The 19,537-nt window shown below is 46.9% G+C and overlaps 1 protein-coding gene across 1 annotated transcript; it reads left to right on the top strand.

Moving 5' to 3' along the window:
• The first annotated feature begins 191 nt into the window (after nucleotides 1-191).
• On the top strand, nucleotides 192-19,457 carry LOC139559096 (low density lipoprotein receptor adapter protein 1-A-like). The gene is made up of 9 exons (XM_071374799.1): nucleotides 192-658; nucleotides 7,994-8,136; nucleotides 8,802-8,914; nucleotides 9,126-9,240; nucleotides 14,062-14,134; nucleotides 15,369-15,458; nucleotides 15,937-16,067; nucleotides 16,157-16,191; nucleotides 17,860-19,457. The coding sequence occupies exons 1-9, from the start codon at nucleotides 574-576 to the stop codon at nucleotides 17,999-18,001; spliced, it is 927 nt and encodes a 308-aa protein (XP_071230900.1). The 5' UTR covers nucleotides 192-573; the 3' UTR covers nucleotides 18,002-19,457.
• The last annotated feature ends 80 nt before the right edge of the window (nucleotides 19,458-19,537 follow it).

The raw sequence follows: 19,537 nt of genomic DNA, 5'->3' as shown, positions 1-19,537 counted from the left end.
CTCTTGTTTAGACTACTAATGCACCAAGGCATTAAAACATTGTACCTCCAATGAGTGGAAAACCTGATGAGAAACTTAGAGTTCCTATTTGTCTGTGAACATACATTTTCCCTCTGGTTTACTTCAATACTGAATACGGATTCGAATTGTATACAATAGGAGCAGGAGGGGTGTTACAGTTTATGACCACAAGGTGGCGACAGTACGTTATTTTTGTTGATAACTAATGACTTGCGCTTTTAAAAAATATATATGTTTTAAAACATTGGGACAAGTAGTCTAGCTTCTTCGTTATCACTTGTTGATATCACAGTTGCAGATAACAGGAAATAAAGCAAAGGCATTTTATTTATTTATTTTTTAATCAAATGCCGCTTGACACTGTTTTGACCTCTTGGGATTCCCTCCTGACGTATGTTTGGTGGGGATTCCCGTTCGGTTGATTAGCAGATATAGCGCCGCACACCGGGTCCCAATTCAACTCATCCCAAAGACTAAGAAGTCAACTACAGTCTTTGGAGCTCTGTGGTCTACAAACTTGTTTTGTCAAGTTTTCTTGTCCTAAAGTCGGTGATGGATGCCTTACGGTCGGCTGGAAGAGCTATCATCCGAAGTCCAAGTATCGCGAAACGGTCTTGGAATTCGGGCAAACATAAAAGTAAGGTTTGTTTTTAAGTGAAAACGTACTCTGATATTTGCATCACTCCTTTTCGCCTATGCTTTGTACTGAACAAAGTATTCGACAAATTGTTTTAGTGGTGTAAACACAGCGAATTATTAACACTTGCCAATTGTTATGTTTGTGGGTGCAATTTTCATGATATGCCGAATTTCTGGTCGTTTGTTGGCTACTTAGTAACACTTGTTAGATCCAGTGCCACACTTTTACATAATTTCATCAATCATATATCCATTACATGTTTTTCATTAGTTCACTCTCTAGGCTAGGCTACTGTTGTCATGCCTACGTGGGGGCACAATTACGCTACCAATCAAGTAAGAAACAAACATGTAGCAACTACGTGTTTCCTAATGAAATTAACCCGATTACAATATAATACCGCTTTTTTTGGGGGGGGGGGGATTTTGATAAGACTGGCAGTGTAGGCTGAGGACCTTCCTATCTAGTGATCCACTATCCGCAAGTCTTCCCAATTTATGAGATCAGATCCTGAAATGCACCACACCCTTGGTAACCATACTCATCTCATGCAATGACTTAATTGCCTGTTTGGATAACAGTACGCTGTCTACTTTGTCCCTATACTGGGAACTCTTTTACTGACGCGGTTCAGTGTACTATTACAGTAGCCTAATAGGGATAATTTTGCCTGTACATAAATAGCAGTGGTGTAAAATACTTAAGTAGTTTTTTGGGGGTGTATTTCTACTTTACTATGTATATTTTGACAACTTTTACTTCACTACATTCCAAAATAAAATAATGTACTTATTACTCCATACATTTTCTCTGACACCAAAAAGTACTCGTTACATGTTGAGTGCTTAGCAGGACAGGAAAATGGTCCAATTCACTCACTTATCAACATCGCTGGTTATCCCTACTGACTCTGATCTGAACATCCCTGGTCATCCCTACTGCCTCTCATCTGGCGGACTCACTAAACACATGCTTTGTTTGTAAATGAATGTCAGTTGTAGTGTACTGTCTGGTTTGCTTAATATAAGGATTTTAAATCATTAATACTTTGATACTTAAGTACATTTTAAAACCAAATACTTTTTTACTCAAGTAATAATTTACTGGGTGACTCACTTTTACTTGACACCTTTTAATAGAAAAGGACTCATTTTCTCAAGTATGACTTTTTGAGTCCTTTTTCCACCACTGATAAATAGTCCACTTAAATATCCACTTTTAAAATAACAAACGATACCAATGTTTGAATTAAGTCTATCCTCCTCCTCAGTAGTTTTGAAGGTCCGTGTAGCGTTCTTAAGAATCGTCTCAATGGAACTGGAACACGTGGCTGTTTTTGTACGCTAATGTAACAACTACCGGCACTGTGGGGGCATATTTAGAGGTCAGTTGGCCACCCTATTCGCTACATAGTGCACTACTTTTGACCCAAGCCTTATGGGACCTTTGTCAATAGTAGTGCACTATGTAGTGAAGAGGGTAGGATGCAGATTGTGTGCTAAGTCTCACTTGATCCCGGGCTAGGGTGGGGGATTCGGTGGCGGCCGGGGAAACTAGAACTACTAATCACTATAGTCACGATAACAGCTACAGGGGTGCTTCAGTCAGTAAATCCACACATTATCCACGTTAGTAACCAGATACTCAAATGGTTGCTCTGACAACGAAATACATGTATAAAAAGAAAAAAAAAGAAATGGAAGGTGGGATCGTTCTAGCCAATGAGAGGGCAGATGTGCGTGTGAACAACAGGCACAACTCTTGATATAAAATGTTTGTCCGTACACTCAACAACCAAACTTAGATTCTATTAAATGTTTTGTTTAACCACATTCAACACTCTTATTGTCCTCCATCCAAAAACAGCACCTGCTGGAGAAGACAGATTTTTGGGCCCAGTAATCCCTCTTACCTCTTCTCCTCTGGTCCGCAGCATGGCTGGGTTCAGGCTTGGGAACTGCTGGTGCTTCCTCCGTTGTTAACACACTTATGGATGTTGGGTTTTATTATAGCCTCTTATTTAGGGGCCTCCCGAGTGGCACAGTGGTCTAAAGGCACTGCATCTCAGTGCTCGAGGCGTCACTACAGACCCTGGTTCGATCCAGGGGTGTATCACAACCGGCTGTGATCGGAAGTCTCATAGGGAGGCGCACAATTGGCCTGGCGTCATCTGGGTTAAGGGAGGGCTTGGCCGGGGTAGGCCGTCATTGTAAAATAAGAATTTGTTCTTAACTGACTTGCCTAGTTAAATAAACCACTCATGAAATCATGTTGAAGTTAACATAAAATGTGATGTAGAGGTAGGTAATGTTGATTTTTAAAGCTACTGGCAGTGAGTGACCTGCTTTCTGGTCTCTAATCTACAGTAGGCGTTCTGAGTGTTTAGGTTCCCTGGTTCTGAATCTGTTTTCCAGGCTGGGGAAAAAGTTCTGTCATCACTAGTGACCCATATCGTTCAGCCTGCAGGACCCCACTCCTATAGTATCGTTCAGCTTGCAGGACCCCACCCCTATAGTATCGTTCAGCCTGCAGGACCCCACTCCTATAGTGTCGTTCAGCCTGCAGGACCCCACTCCTATAGTATCGTTCAGCCTGCAGGACCCCACTCCTATAGTATCGTTCAGCCTGCAGGACCCCACTCCTATAGTGTCGTTCAGCCTGCAGGACCCCACTCCTATAGTATCGTTCAGCCTGCAGGACCCCACTCCTATAGTATCGTTCAGCTTGCAGGACCCCACCCCTATAGTATCGTTCAGCCTGCAGGACCCCACTCCTATAGTGTCGTTCAGCCTGCAGGACCCCACTCCTATAGTATCGTTCAGCCTGCAGGACCCCACTCCTATAGTATCGTTCAGCCTGCAGGACCCCACTCCTATAGTGTCGTTCAGCCTGCAGGACCCCACTCCTATAGTATCGTTCAGCCTGCAGGACCCCACTCCTATAGTATCGTTCAGCTTGCAGGACCCCACTCCTATAGTGTCGTTCAGCCTGCAGGACCCCACTCCTATAGTGTCGTTCAGCCTGCAGGACCCCACTCCTATAGTGTCGTTCAGCCTGCAGGACCCCACTCCTATAGTGTCGTTCAGCCTGCAGGACCCCACTCCTATAGTATCGTTCAGCCTGCAGGACCCCACTCCTATAGTATCGTTCAGCCTGCAGGACCCCACTCCTATAGTATCGTTCAGCTTGCAGGACCCCACTCCTATAGTGTCGTTCAGCCTGCAGGACCCCACTCCTATAGTATCGTTCAGCCTGCAGGACCCCACTCCTATAGTGTCGTTCAGCCTGCAGGACCCCACTCCTATAGTATCGTTCAGCCTGCAGGACCCCACTCCTATAGTGTCGTTCAGCCTGCAGGACCCCACTCCTATAGTATCGTTCAGCCTGCAGGACCCCACTCCTATAGTATCGTTCAGCCTGCAGGACCCCACTCCTATAGTATCGTTCAGCCTGCAGGACCCCACTCCTATAGTATCGTTCAGCCTGCAGGACCCCACTCCTATAGTATCGTTCAGCCTGCAGGACCCCACTCCTATAGTGTCGCCTGCAGGACCCCACTCCTATAGTATCGTTCAGCCTGCAGGACCCCACTCCTATAGTATCGTTCAGCCTGCAGGACCCCACTCCTATAGTGTCGTTCGTTCTACTTCCTAATTCTATGGTATGTCCTGTGGAAATAAAGCAGAGCCTTATAATACTGTGTAGGAAGATATTGTCCCCAGTCTACTAGACTGGGAGTTGGATAGAAGTTGCCCTCAGGCACAGATGTATAATCCATTTACCGTCTCCCCCCAAAAAACTAATTTTTCTCTGCAACGCCCAAGGGTAATATATACAACACCTCTCTCCCTTTCCTCATCCCATGTCAAACAGATGGCTTTTGTGTTAGAGAGGGTTTTAGAAATGGGTTGAGGTAAAAGCCACCTTGGCTGTTTTTCCCCCCCCACGTCCTCTTGACACATGGACCATTGGGTGATATTTGTCCATTTGAGGCCACGTCACTACACATCACCAACAGTATCGTTTGTCCTCTTATTTATTACACAGTATTATAAGGCACTGCTTATTTCTACAGTACATACCATTAGAATTAGGAACTAGAATACTCATTAGTCACTAATTAGTCATGTTTGTTCAGTCACTCCTGTGGTAGTTCTGTGAAATCCATTTAGTTCTACCCCCCCCCCCCATACTCGATTAGTATGTGTTGACTTCTGTGAATGTAATGTTTTTCCTCATTCCTATAGGTGTAGTTGACAGAGTTCTGAGAATTCACTATTATTGTTTGTTCACTCATTTTATATCCACCTTGAAATCCCTGGATTCTAATTGGCTGGTGTGTTGATAGAGGGCTCTGTGTTTCCTGTTGCTGTGGCAATGTTTTTGTTACCTTTGGTCTGCATTGGGACAGAGCGGTCGACCTCCCTGCGTTATCGTGTGTCACTGTAGTCTAATCTATAGGTCCAACTTACATCCAGAAACCTTACATGATCTTGAACCCTCTCTGGTCTTCTAAGAAGAAGTAATTTCATTGGACATAGCTCTCAGGTCTTCTAAGAAGCAGTGTTTTCATTGGATGTTAGCCCTGTCAGAAGTCAGCTCCTAGTAGTCCAATGTCCCTAGATAACAGACTATGTAGACCTGAAGTGAAGCACTGGATCTATATGACAGAAACGCATATCCTAGCCTTCTCCATTTCTCCCTCCACTCTTCCCCTCATTTCTCTCTCTCTCCCTCCATTCATCTTATCCCTCATACTTGAAGACTTGACAATGATGCAAACTGCAAAGAAGCACTCAAGAACTTCCTTCATAACCATCTCTGCCAAATTCTTTGATTTTTGAGAGACTGATAAGGGAGAGTCATTAATGATGACATTTAGGAGTGTGTTTCTCTGGTGTCTTGTCATCCCACACGTACATTCAGCTGATTCCCCTCAAGAACCTCAACCTGAAGCCATCCTGTTGTCTGGTCATCAGTCAGTCAGTCTCCTCTCCAAGCAGAGCTGCATGTTACTACACACACACACACACACACACACACACACACACGCAATCCTCCTCATGATAGACAGGGATGTATATGTTATGGTCATTCGTCAGAATCGTGGTTAACAAACCAGATAACACTGGGAGTGTTTTCTAGTTTTAAATGTAACTGTTCTGGGGATGGTGTGTATGTGGTAGCTCTTGGCCCGTGTCTGTGAGAGAACGTCTATGTGGCGTGTCTGTATCTGGGTAAAAGAGAGAGAGAGAAGGTCTGTGTGTGTCTGCATCTGTGTGTATGGAAGTGTGCTCTAGATCTCCAGAGTTCTAGAAGGCTACAGATGCACAGAGATGAGGAATGAGAAAATGGACTTCAATATTTAATATTACTCACTGTCTTCCCCCCCGTCCCCCCCCGTTTGGCTCTCTTGTCTTTCTCCTTCAATTAAACATGGAAGTGGGATGAAGTTACCTACTGCATGTTAAGGTTTAATTTCCCTGGCTACCCATCCACATAGCTCTATCCAAATGTCACGCCCACTAACGTTTCTTCTCCATGATGAGTGCAGCATGCTAGAAGTTGTCAGGAAAAGGTTTCGTAGAGGGTAGCTGGTCCTAGATAACTTACCCCAGGCTAAAAACAATGAAAACATTGATGGAGACTCTGGAACAGATTAACATCTTTCTCTTATCATTGCTTGTCAAAGTTAGTGTACAAGACTATTCCCTTTTTTTACTCAATATTTTTCCCTTTTCTCCCCCTCAATATTTTGCCCTCTTTTACAGGTCAGCTATAGGTTAGTTCTGAGTAAAAACATGTACTTTTACCTACAGTTATTTTCTTCCACCCTGATCCATATAGTGTTTTTTAGAAACTGTTTTAGACATTTTTTTTTCACGTTCATATTCAAAAACAAAGTCCTGTTAAAGGAAAATATCTTTAGCTCAGCTAGCGAGAGACCAACACTGAGTCAACAGTATTTCAGAGACAGATATAGGTTGCTACATCTCTCATAGTATTGACCTTGTTCTCAAACATGGTTGAATATAGCATCTGGACTTTGACCCACCTAGCTGCTTGGAAACTGGACAGATGCATGTGAGAACAACCTGGAGGTCATGACCATCTACTGGTCTTGATCCCAGAGAGTATGTATCTCTATGGTTCAAACTTTATTATAGTTTTGTGATTTTTAATATTAGGTTTTTATTTGAAATTCAGTTTAGTTTCAGTCAGTTTTCTGACTTGACTTACTGGTTGTTTTGTTTGATAAACCATTTTTATAGTTTAAAAAAAAAAATATTATTTAGTGTTTGGGAGAGAAAGTAGCTGTGGTAGTCTAGGAGACGTTTGTGTTGTAGGCTTATAGTTATTTTTTGGGAATGTCACTTCTTGCCACTGGGGGGCAGTAATACATAAGGAGATGGGACCATAGACTTGGATAGACAACTCATCTCTGTGTCTGTGTCATGAGGGTGTCTGTGAGAACATGGGCAGCACTGTTGAGGACATCTCCATCTTGAAATAGTCAATTTTCTTCTTCAAGAGTAAAATTCATTGGCTGATTTCCTTCCTGATGACCCGGCTGTCATGACTACAACCCCGGGTCATCGGGTCATACCAACCCGGTCATCAGGAGGGCTCAGCCAATGAAGTTGGAAGTCCTGCCCAGTTGACTAAATAAATTTTAAAAAAATGGCAAAAGTCCTCAAGGGCACTGCCCATGCTAACTTCTGTGTGTGTTTCTGTTAAACCAAACAAGACTCTGCGTTCCAGAGAGGTGGTCGTTCGGTTTCTTAAGCCAGATGACCGTTGTCCACAGACAGAATATTCTCTCCACTAACGCTTGGGATGCAGGGGCAGAAACCACAGCTTTGGATAAACGGCCATCTTTGCCTGCCAGAACTGGAGAGATGACTCTGTAAACACGCCCCCCTTTACCTCTTCCAGGTATTTCCACAGCTCAGACAGGGCCCTGAATGCCCTGCCAGGGGAGACCCTCAGACAGGGCCCTGAATGCCCTGCCAGCGGAGACCCTCAGACAGTCTTAGATACGAGGAAGCTGTATTTCCGAAGAAATGTGGTCGAGATGCTTGCTGGATTCAACGCTTGCTAGCTTGTGCATCATTATCACTAGCTATTTGAAACCTCCCCATCTACTTTCAGCATTAAACCACATTTGATTTTTGGCCACTTTTTAAAGATAATATAAAACATCAAATTGTAAAAAAAAAAAAAAAATCAGATTACTAAATTCTTTATTTTAGTTTCAGTTTTCGTTTTACTATAATAACCTTGCTATGGTTGTAAGGAATAGGGCGTCAATCTTATAACCTGTCTCTCTAGAACTTCCTGAGAACTGGACCGACACGAGGGAGACTGTTGTAGATGGCATGACCTTTAACCTCCGCCACCTAGGCATGACCCTGGTGGACCAGGCCAAAGGAGAGGACCTATCAGCAGCTGCTGTCAAGAGGATCGTTGCCACGGTGAGCTGTGATGTCATACAAGTAGGAGGGATTGGAATTTCAAAGCACAGGAAGTTCCTAAACTCTTGATTTTAGATTATATTTTTGGAGTTGTTCTTGATTGCTTCTGCTCTCAAGAACAGCATTTTTTTCTTGTTAAGTGCTTCACGATAACTAAATAACGTGGCCTGCTCCTTTAAAAACAAATGACCAATTAGCTGTATTGGTTTCATTTATATTGTTCATCTTTTCTTAGCATCAATGCTTACTGATAATCGATAGAGAGATCTTGCTTTTATTGTGACTATTTTAAAATCTTTGTCTAATTATTGTTATTATATTATCTCATAGATCCAGGCCAAAGCCTTTGTAATGAATCTATATTCTCTGTCATCAACTCTGTCCCCTCCAGGCCAAAGCCTTTGTAATGAATCTATATTCTCTGTCATCAACTCTGTCCCCTCCAGGCCAAAGCCTTTGTAATGAATCTATATTCTCTGTCATCAACTCTGTCCCCTCCAGGCCAAAGCCTTTGTAATGAATCTATATTCTCTGTCATCAACTCTGTCCCCTCCAGGCCAAAGCCTTTGTAATGAATCTATATTCTCTGTCATCAACTCTGTCCCCTCCAGGCCAAACCTTTGTAATGAATCTATATTCTCTGTCATCAACTCTGTCCCCTCCAGGCCAAAGCGGGAGGTAAGAAGCCTCAGAAAGTGTCTCTGAGGGTTTCTCCTCAGGGTATAATGCTCTACGATAGTCTGACCAACCAGCTGCTAGACAACATCTCCATATACAGGTGTGTGTGTGTGTGGTGGGGAAGAGGACAAATCTTCAAATCTTCTTTGAAAATACAGCTCCTCACAGGAGACCAGACCTCCACAGAGCTGGGTGATATCTCTCTCTCCTCTCTCTCTCTGAGGACACTTGCCATTTTGAAGCGTAACTGTAAACCGCTGAATTTATTTTGCCCTCTGGACATTTTTAACCTTTGTCCTTGTTGTCTGCAGGATATCCTACTGCACGGCGGACAAGCTGCACTACAAGGTGTTTGCCTACATTTCCCAGAACGCCCTCAACGGAACACTGGAGTGCCACGCCTACCTCTGCTCCAAGAGGAAAGTGGTGAGTGTGAACTGACACCACAACAAGCCCTATAATCTGACAGGACTGGATGAGTCTCAGAAATATTCTTATGCATCTGCTTGGACCTCCTGTAGGCTAACTGAATGTTTTTTATTTAACCTATCTACACTGAACACAAATATAAATGCAACATGTAAAGTGCTAGTCCCATGTTTCGTGAGCTGAAAGGAAAGATCACAGAAATCTTCCATACTGCACAAAAAGCTTATATCTCCCAAATGTTGTGCACAAATTTGTTTATATTCCTGTTAGTGAGCATTTCTCCTTTGCCAAGATAATTCATCCACCTGACAGATGTGGCATATCAAGAAGCTGATTAAACAGCATGATCATTACAGGTGCGCCTTGTGCTGGGGGACAATAAAGGCCACTCTAAAATGTGCAGTTTTGTCACACAACACAATGCCACAGATGTCTCTAGTTTTGAGGGATCCTGCAATTTGGCATGCTGACTGCAGGAATGTCCACCAGAGCTGTTGTCAGAGAATAGAATGTTAATTTCTCTTCCGTAAACTGCCCCAATGTCATTTTAGAGAATTTGGCAGTACGTCCCACCGGCCTCACTGTGTGCTGATGTCACCGTTTTTAAAATTATTTTAATTTTATCTGTGACCGACAGATGCATATCTGTATTCCCAGTCATGTGAAATCCATAGATTAGGTACTAATGCATTTATTTCAATTGACTGGTTTCCTTATATGAACTAGAACAGTGAAATCTTTGAAATTGTGGCATGTTGCTTTAAAAAAATGTTTTTGTTTTATTGCCATCCTTTCAGTTCTGTGAACACTAAAGCAGTGTTTTCCAACACTGGTCCTCCAGCACCCCCACCGCTATAACCCTGGTCCTCCAGCACCCCCACCGCTATAACCCTGGTCCTCCAGCACCCCCACCGCTATAACCCTGGTCCTCCAGCACCCCCACCGCTATAACCCTGGTCCTCCAGTACCCCCACCGCTATAACCCTGGTCCTCCAGCACCCCCACCGCTATAACCCTGGTCCTCCAGCACCCCCACCGCTATAACCCTGGTCCTCCAGCACCCCCACCGCTATAACCCTGGTCCTCCAGCACCCCCACCGCTATAACCCTGGTCCTCCAGCACCCCCACCGCTATAACCCTGGTCCTCCAGTACCCCCACCGCTATAACCCTGGTCCTCCAGTACCCCCACCGCTATAACCCTGGTCCTCCAGCACCCCCACCGCTATAACCCTGGTCCTCCAGCACCCCCACCGCTATAACCCTGGTCCTCCAGCACCCCCACCGCTATAACCCTGGTCCTCCAGCACCCCCACCGCTATAACCCTGGTCCTCCAGCACCCCCACCGCTATAACCCTGGTCCTCCAGCACCCCCACTGCTATAACCCTGGTCCTCCAGCACCCCCACCGCTATAACCCTGGTCCTCCAGCACCCCCACCGCTATAACCCTGGTCCTCCAGCACCCCCACCGCTATAACCCTGGTCCTCCAGCACCCCCACCGCTATAACCCTGGTCCTCCAGCACCCCCACCGCTATAACCCTGGTCCTCCAGCACCCCCACCGCTATAACCCTGGTCCTCCAGCACCCCCACCGCTATAACCCTGGTCCTCCAGCACCCCCACCGCTATAACCCTGGTCCTCCAGCACCCCCACCGCTATAACCCTGGTCCTCCAGCACCCCCACCGCTATAACCCTGGTCCTCCAGCACCCCCACCGCTATAACCCTGGTCCTCCAGCACCCCCACCGCTATAACCCTGGTCCTCCAGCACCCCCACCGCTATAACCCTGGTCCTCCAGTACCCCCACCGCTATAACCCTGGTCCTCCAGTACCCCCACCGCTATAACCCTGGTCCTCCAGTACCCCCACCGCTATAACCCTGGTCCTCCAGTACCCCCACCGCTATAACCCTGGTCCTCCAGTACCCCCACCGCTATAACCCTGGTCCTCCAGTACCCCCACCGCTATAACCCTGGTCCTCCAGTACCCCCACCGCTATAACCCTGGTCCTCCAGTACCCCCACCGCTATAACCCTGGTCCTCCAGTACCCCCACCGCTATAACCCTGGTCCTCCAGTACCCCCACCGCTATAACCCTGGTCCTCCAGTACCCCCACCGCTATAACCCTGGTCCTCCAGCACCCCCACCGCTATAACCCTGGTCCTCCAGCACCCCCACCGCTATAACCCTGGTCCTCCAGCACCCCCACCGCTATAACCCTGGTCCTCCAGCACCCCCACCGCTATAACCCTGGTCCTCCAGCACCCCCACCGCTATAACCCTGGTCCTCCAGCACCCCCACCGCTATAACCCTGGTCCTCCAGCACCCCCACCGCTATAACCCTGGTCCTCCAGCACCCCCACCGCTATAACCCTGGTCCTCCAGCACCCCCACCGCTATAACCCTGGTCCTCCAGCACCCCCACCGCTATAACCCTGGTCCTCCAGCACCCCCACCGCTATAACCCTGGTCCTCCAGCACCCCCACCGCTATAACCCTGGTCCTCCAGCACCCCCACCGCTATAACCCTGGTCCTCCAGCACCCCCACCGCTATAACCCTGGTCCTCCAGCACCCCCACCGCTATAACCCTGGTCCTCCTACAGCACCCCCACCGCTATAACCCTGGTCCTCCTACAGCACCCCCCACCCCCCCACCGCTATAACCCTGGTCGTCCTACAGCACCCCCCCACACCGCTATAACCCTGGTCGTCCTACACCCCCCCCCCCCCCCCCACACCGCTATAACCCTGGTCGTCCTACACCCCCCCCCCCCCCCCCACACCGCTATAACCCTGGTCGTCCTACAGCACACCCCCCCCCCCCCCCCCACACCGCTATAACCCTGGTCGTCCTACAGCACCCCCCCCCGCCGCTATAACCCTGGTCGTCCTACAGCACCCCCCCCCGCCGCTATAACCCTGGTCGTCCTACAGCACACCCCCCCGCCGCTATAACCCTGGTCGTCCTACAGCACCCCCCCCCCCCCCGCCGCTATAACCCTGGTCGTCCTACAGCACCCCCCCACCGCCGCTATAACCCTGGTCGTCCTACAGCACCCCCCCCGCCGCTATAACCCTGGTCGTCCTACAGCACCCCCCCCGCCGCTATAACCCTGGTCGTCCTACAGCACCCCCCCCCGCCGCTATAACCCTGGTCGTCCTACAGCACCCCCCCCCCCCCGCCGCTATAACCCTGGTCGTCCTACACCCCCCCCCCCCCCCCACACCGCTATAACCCTTGTCGTCCTACAGCACACCCCCCCCCCCCCCCCCACACCGCTATAACCCTGGTCGTCCTACAGCACCCCCCCCCCCGCCGCTATAACCCTGGTCGTCCTACAGCACCCCCCCCCGCCGCTATAACCCTGGTCGTCCTACAGCACACCCCCCCGCCGCTATAACCCTGGTCGTCCTACAGCACCCCCCCCCCCCCCGCCGCTATAACCCTGGTCGTCCTACAGCACCCCCCCACCGCCGCTATAACCCTGGTCGTCCTACAGCACCCCCCCCGCCGCTATAACCCTGGTCGTCCTACAGCACCCCCCCCGCCGCTATAACCCTGGTCGTCCTACAGCACCCCCCCCCCGCCGCTATAACCCTGGTCGTCCTACAGCACCCCCCCCCCCGCCGCTATAACCCTGGTCGTCCTACAGCACCCCCCCCACGCCGCTATAACCCTGGTCGTCCTACACCCCCCCCCCCCCCCCACACCGCTATAACCCTGGTCGTCCTACAGCACCCCCCCCCCGCCGCTATAACCCTGGTCGTCCTACACCCCCCCCCCCCACACCGCTATAACCCTGGTCGTCCTACACCCCCCCCCACCCACACCGCTATAACCCTGGTCGTCCTACAGCACACCCCCCCGCCGCTATAACCCTGGTCGTCCTACACCCCCCCCCCCCCCCCCCCCCACCGCTATAACCCTGGTCGTCCTACAGCACACCCCCCCCCCCCCCCCCACACCGCTATAACCCTGGTCGTCCTACAGCACACCCCCCCCGCCGCTATAACCCTGGTCTTCCTACAGCACCCCCCCCCCCGCCGCTATAACCCTGGTCGTCCTACAGCACCCCCCCCCCCCCGCCGCTATAACCCTGGTCGTCCTACAGCACCCCCCCCCCGCCGCTATAACCCTGGTCGTCCTACAGCACACACCCCCCCCCCCCCTATAACCCTGGTCGTCCTACAGCACACACCCCCCCCCCCCCCCCCCACCGCTATAACCCTGGTCCTCCAGTAACCCCACTGCTATAACGCTGATCTAGGGGTTAGGGAAGGGGATAGACACGGAAATGAATCCACTCCTTAGAACAGGATGGAACAACCTTCCTACTATAACTACTAGTTGTGCAAGGTTTTGTTCCAGTCCTGCTCTAACCCAGCTGACTCTACTAATCAGCTGCTCAACAGGACTTTGAGCACCTGAATTGGGTGTATTAAAGCGGGGGCTGGAACAAAAGCCTGCCTTTAAAACATGTTTGCTTCCAATATAACCCCTGCATCTGACTGGCCTTCTCTCGTTCCCCCGGGGGAAACATTAGAAGGTTGCACTCCTCGTGTTCCCTTTTCGACTGCATGTGTTGCTAGGATTCTGGAGAACACTAATACACGCATACATACATACATACATTTACATAATAAAAGTATGTGTTTCACTTGGTCTTTTTTAATAACGTTTGCATGTTGTCCCATAAAATAATCTGTACTCTTAATTTCAGTGTCCTTTGATTGCTAATGAAAGTTAATGTTGTTTCATTGTGGCTTATAGCATTATAACAGCTTTGTGAATGGTCTCTTTCTCTCCTAGGCCCAGGCAGTGACTCTGACTGTGGCACAGGCCTTTAGAGTGGCCTTTGAGTTGTGGCAGGTTGCCAAAGAAGGTAGGTTGCTGTTCAGACCCTGTTACCATCCAGAAAGTGAGGTCTGTACAGGTGCATCAAAGCTGAGGCTGGGAAAAACAGCTTCCATCAAGGTAATCGGACTGTTAAATAGTCACCACTAGCCAGCCTCCACCCAGTTCCCCTGCCCTGAACTTTAGTCATTGTCACTAGTCGGCTAGCATCCGGTTACTTTACCCTGCACCTTAGACGCTGCTATCCTATGTACAGGGTCATGGAACGCTGGTCACTTTGATCGTGTTTACATACTGTTTTACCCATTTCATATGTGTTTATATACTGTATTCTGTATTCTAGTCCATCCTATTCAACTATTACTGTGATGTTACATATACTATTCTTCAGCTATATATATATATATTCTATCGTATGCTGGCTATTATATATATTACTGTACATACAGACTCCGACATTGCTCGTCCTAATACTTTTTGTATTGTTAGATATTACTGCACTGTCGGAGCTAGAAGCACAAGCATTTCACTACACCCGCTATAACATCTGTTTAAATATGTGTATGCAGCCAATAACAGCTGGTTTTAAATATGTTTATGCAGCCAATAACAGCTGGTTTAAATATGTTTATGCAGCCAATAACAGCTGGTTTTAAATATGTTTATGCAGCCAATAACAGTAGATTTTTGCTATACAAACACCCATTACACACAACCCGGGAGATGGACACGCACACATGCATGTATTAACACACGCGTCACAAGGGCACAATTTAGCATTTCTATATGAAATCAAATGTTATTTGTCACATGCGGCGAATACAACCGGTGATGACTTTACAGTGAAATGCCATTTTCCACAAATGCAGAGTTAAAGTAAGAAAAATGTGCTAAAGGGGGGGGGGGGAATAATAAATGGTAACACACAATGACAGCAACGAGGCTCTGTACAAGGAGTACCGGTGCAGGGATACAAGGTAGTTGAGGTAATATGTAGGTAGGGGGTATAAGTGACTAGGGAATCAGGATAGATAATAAACAGAGTAGCGGTGTGTGTATTACGTGTGTGGGTTGAGTTCAGTAGCAGCGTGTGTATTACGTGTGTGGGTTGAGTCGGTGTAAAAACAATACAAAGGCAGGCAAAGCAAATAGTCTGGGTAGCCACTTTGATGAATTGTTTCTGCAGTCTTTTGGCTTGTGGGGTAGAAACTGTTCAGTAGCCGTGTGTGTTGATGGTAGTATTTTGTGTCTTGTAGAGAAAGAGAACAGGGTGAAGTCCGGCTCGGCTGGAGAAGCAACCGGCATCTCCCAATTAGAAGGATCCAACAGCCTGGCTAGTCTGAAAGGAGAAGGTAAGGCGATGCACATCCACACACAGAGCGACACTAAGGCTGCATTTTCACATGCAGCCCAATTCTGATTTTTAAAAAAAATCCTCCGATCAGCTCTGAAAAATATCAGAACTGGACTGGCTGTGTAAACGCAGCCTCAGACCCACGCGCTCCATCTTTATCCAATGCACACATTCAGAAGACACAAAATACCTTGTTTATTTTTAATATAATGTTCAACAAATTGATGTTACGTTGAAGGCACTAATTGTACATCTCTCTGGATAAGAGCATCTGCTAAATGACTACAGTGTAATTTACTTTATGTTATTTAGCAATGAAATGTCTTTCTGATATCGACTCTTTTCCTCCTCCTGCGGCCTTGGTTGGATCCATAGGATTTAAGCCTGATAATTAGTTTATTTTTCTGTAAGCAGTTGGAGTCCAACTGTAAACACTCAACTTTGCTGATTTGATTGGCTGAATTTTGTCTCCATAGATGTTGCCACGGGTAACCTGCTGGACCTGGAGGAACGGACTCATGTTGCCGTGGTTCTGGAAACCAATGGCAACGAGGAGTTCCAGGTGGACGACCACACCGAGAACATAGATAACAACAACACTGTCTGGGTACGTCTCAAATAATCCATCAACCGTTTCTCTCTAAATGGGAGAAAAATATTTTCGCTACAGAAACTCACAATCTCTCTCTCTTGCAGGAAATCGAGGAAGACTTGGATGAGGCTTTTTCTAGGTAAGACACTCGTCCTAAAATGTATCTGTTGTCAATAAAGCGAGTCACTTCTTGCTGCTGATTGACCACAGCAAAATCAATGAGCCGATTGATTTCTCAGATCAGATTTCCCTGAGGAGTCACAGATGGAGCTGTGACTCCACAGCTCCATCTAGACTGGACCTCCAGACTGACCGGGTTGGACTAGAGAAATAGTCCGAGGTAGAGATGATACAGAGAACAGGGTCCGGCTCAATTCAGAATTGAATTCAGGATGTCTCATACATTTCAATTATTGAATTTGAATTGAAGCCGTTAACAGGATATAGAATTGCATTTAGAATTTGAATTAAAGGACATTTTAATTAAATCCAAATACCTCTTCTGTTCAATATTAGGTGTAGTCTGTACAAGATGTATATAAAATCTTGTTGAAACAATACATTTTTAGGACAAACTCTTCAAGGAAAACAAAACCTGTACACAAATATTCTAAAATAGAATTCAGAATTCTCTTAATGTTATTTTTTTTTTATGTAATATATTGACGGGGGGGGGGGGGAGGGCTGGTATTTGAGGAGTCTTAATGCAGCCTAACAATCAGCCCAACCCTGACAGGAAATGAGTGTGACATAATAAGGAAGTGACAGCTGTGTGTAGCTCCACCTCCCTTTCTGTATACTGTCTCCAGGTAACACTGCTGTGTGTTTGGTGTAGAGTGGACTCTAGCCTAACCTAAAACACCATCATTAATACAGTCCACTGACCCAACCATAAACACTCCTTGTGCTACAATAACAGCCGTTGTGTATAAAATGAGCCCTCCATACTGCCCTACCAAGGAAAAAAGTCAGTAACTGCTCATTTGGTCAAAAATGAGTTCATGTCATTTTTGCTATGTTTAAATGCATTCTTATTCATATGGACAAGTATCCTGTCTCTATTTGTGTTTTGGAGAAAATGGGGGTCATGTTAGCAGTTACTGTGAAACCAAGGTAAATACATTTAAAACAAACAAAAAAAATTCTCATGTCCACGCAATGAGCAGTTACTGTCTTTTTGCTTGGTAGGGCAGCATACATGTCATGTTTTGCGACGGTGTTGATGTTTAGTAACTTCCTGTTTTGTGTGTCAACTCCTACCAGACCCAATATCTCATGTATACAATTGAAAGTTCAAGCAAGTTTTGAATAGGACCCACTGTTGTACTTACTGCATCAGCCACACTTCCTTGTGTAGGACCCACTGTTGTATTTACTGCATCAGCCACACTTCCTTGTGTAGGACCCACTGTTGTATTTACTGCATCAGCCACACTTCCTTGTGTAGGACCCACTGTTGTACTTACTGCATCAGTTCACTTCTGATTGGGATCATTCAACATCTGCTGGTCCTCTGTAGTGGAGCAGGTCAGGGTTAGAGGGGGTCTGCTGGTCCTCTGTAGTGGAGCAGGTCAGGGTTAGAGGGGGTCTGCTGGTCCTCTGTAGTGGAGCAGGTCAGGGTTAGAGGGGGTCTGCTGGTCCTCTGTAGTGGAGCAGGTCAGGGTTAGAGGGGTTTGAACACCCCACTCAGCTAATAATCCCTGCAGGTCATTACATGCATTACCTACCTCTCTTCAACCCTCTCACCCATTCCATCACTTTTTCCCCTTCCTCCCTTTCCATCTCTCACCCCACCCCACCCCTCCAGACTGGCGGTGTCCCGTACTAACCCCCACGTCCTGGACGTTGGGGTGACCCCCCAGGATTGGCTGACAGAACCTGACTGTGCCAATGGGAACACATGCAACCAGAACACCACCAATGGAGATGACTTCTTCCTTGTCTTCTGATTGGCTACCGGAGGGCGACCGAGAAGCACATCCTTCGGCTCTTTGGCCCAATCCCAAATCAACCCCTAGGCCCTACGCTGGAGCTACAGTATACCATATTTGTGTCCTCCTCTCAGGTCTGCACAAGTGCATCGGTCTAGGGCTTGAGATGGGGCCCATAGAGTTGACTTTGGCTCCATTCCAAACCGATCCCTTGCCTCTGTCCTTATTCCCTATTTGACACCCTCCCCTCTTATAGATCTGAAAGGACTCCATAGGTTGAGAGCTTTTTGTTGAAATTCTGTCATTGTTTCCCCCCCCCCCCCCCCACCAGGAAGAATTTATGGGTAGAGGCTAGGGATTTGAATTGGGACCTGCCCCCCCCCCTCCCATCAATTTACTGTTACAACCCCTGCCGTTACTTTTTGTTCTTTCATTTCTATGTACTGCAGTAGTAGATTGTACTGCTATGGTCCAAGTAGTAATACTGAGTACTATTTAGGTGCTGGTCCTTTTTGGAGTACTATTTGGACCATAGCAGTACTATTTGGACCATAGCAGTATGCAGTACTATTTGGACCATAGCAGTATGCAGTGCTATTTGGACCATAGCAGTACTTTTTGGACCATAGCAGTACTTTTTGGACCATAGCAGTACTCTTTGGACCATAGCAGTACTCTTTGGACCATAGCAGTATGCAGTACTTTGGACCATAGCAGTATGCAGTACTCTGGACCATAGCAGTATGCAGTACTCTGGACCATAGCAGTATGCAGTACTCTGGACCATAGCAGTACTTTTTGGACCATAGCAGTATGCAGTACTCTGGACCATAGCAGTATGCAGTACTCTGGACCATAGCAGTATGCAGTACTCTGGACCATAGCAGTACTCTGGACCATAGCAGTATGCAGTACTCTTTGGACTGTGGTAGTATTTGAACCATAATCAGTATTATTTACCTATGTATTTATTTTGTGTTGGTTATAATTTTTTCTAACTAAAGATGGGATGTGTATGATTTCAGTCAGATTTATATTGAGATTTAGAGCTAAACTATCTGTCACATTAAGATTTGGATTAGTCTTCTACATAAACACACTTGATACTACAAAGCCTCAATACAGACCAAGCAAGACGATCAATGTTGGTACTTCCTACTTTGTATAGAGGATGTAGTCTTTGCATACTAGAGTTTAGTTCCGTTGCCATGAAACAACAGCAGAAAACACTTTGGAAAAAAGGTTACTTCCTGATTTTTTTTTTTTCCCCCCCCCCAACTTATTCAAAACTATTTATCCTGTTTGTGCCTACTTAAATGTGACCCAGGAAAGTGATGTACTATATTGAAACCCTTTCTACCATGGCCAGTTTCATCCTGTTCTGTAGCCTATCTTGAGCTTCATGACCAAATCACCATGTAATACACTGTACTGTATACCAGCAGAACTTTGAATAAAACTTTTTTTAATCATGCATATGAAATTTAAAAAGATGTTTGGTCTACTTTTAGGAAAGGATTTTTCTTGTTGTGTAACACCCACTGACAGAGGAGG

The sequence above is a fragment of the Salvelinus alpinus genome, chromosome 29, assembly GCF_045679555.1.
Source record: "Salvelinus alpinus chromosome 29, SLU_Salpinus.1, whole genome shotgun sequence".
Classification (NCBI taxonomy): Eukaryota; Metazoa; Chordata; class Actinopteri; order Salmoniformes; family Salmonidae; genus Salvelinus; species Salvelinus alpinus.
The sequence above is the reverse complement of the archived record's forward strand: the minus strand, read 5'-3'. Positions and strand labels throughout refer to the sequence as shown.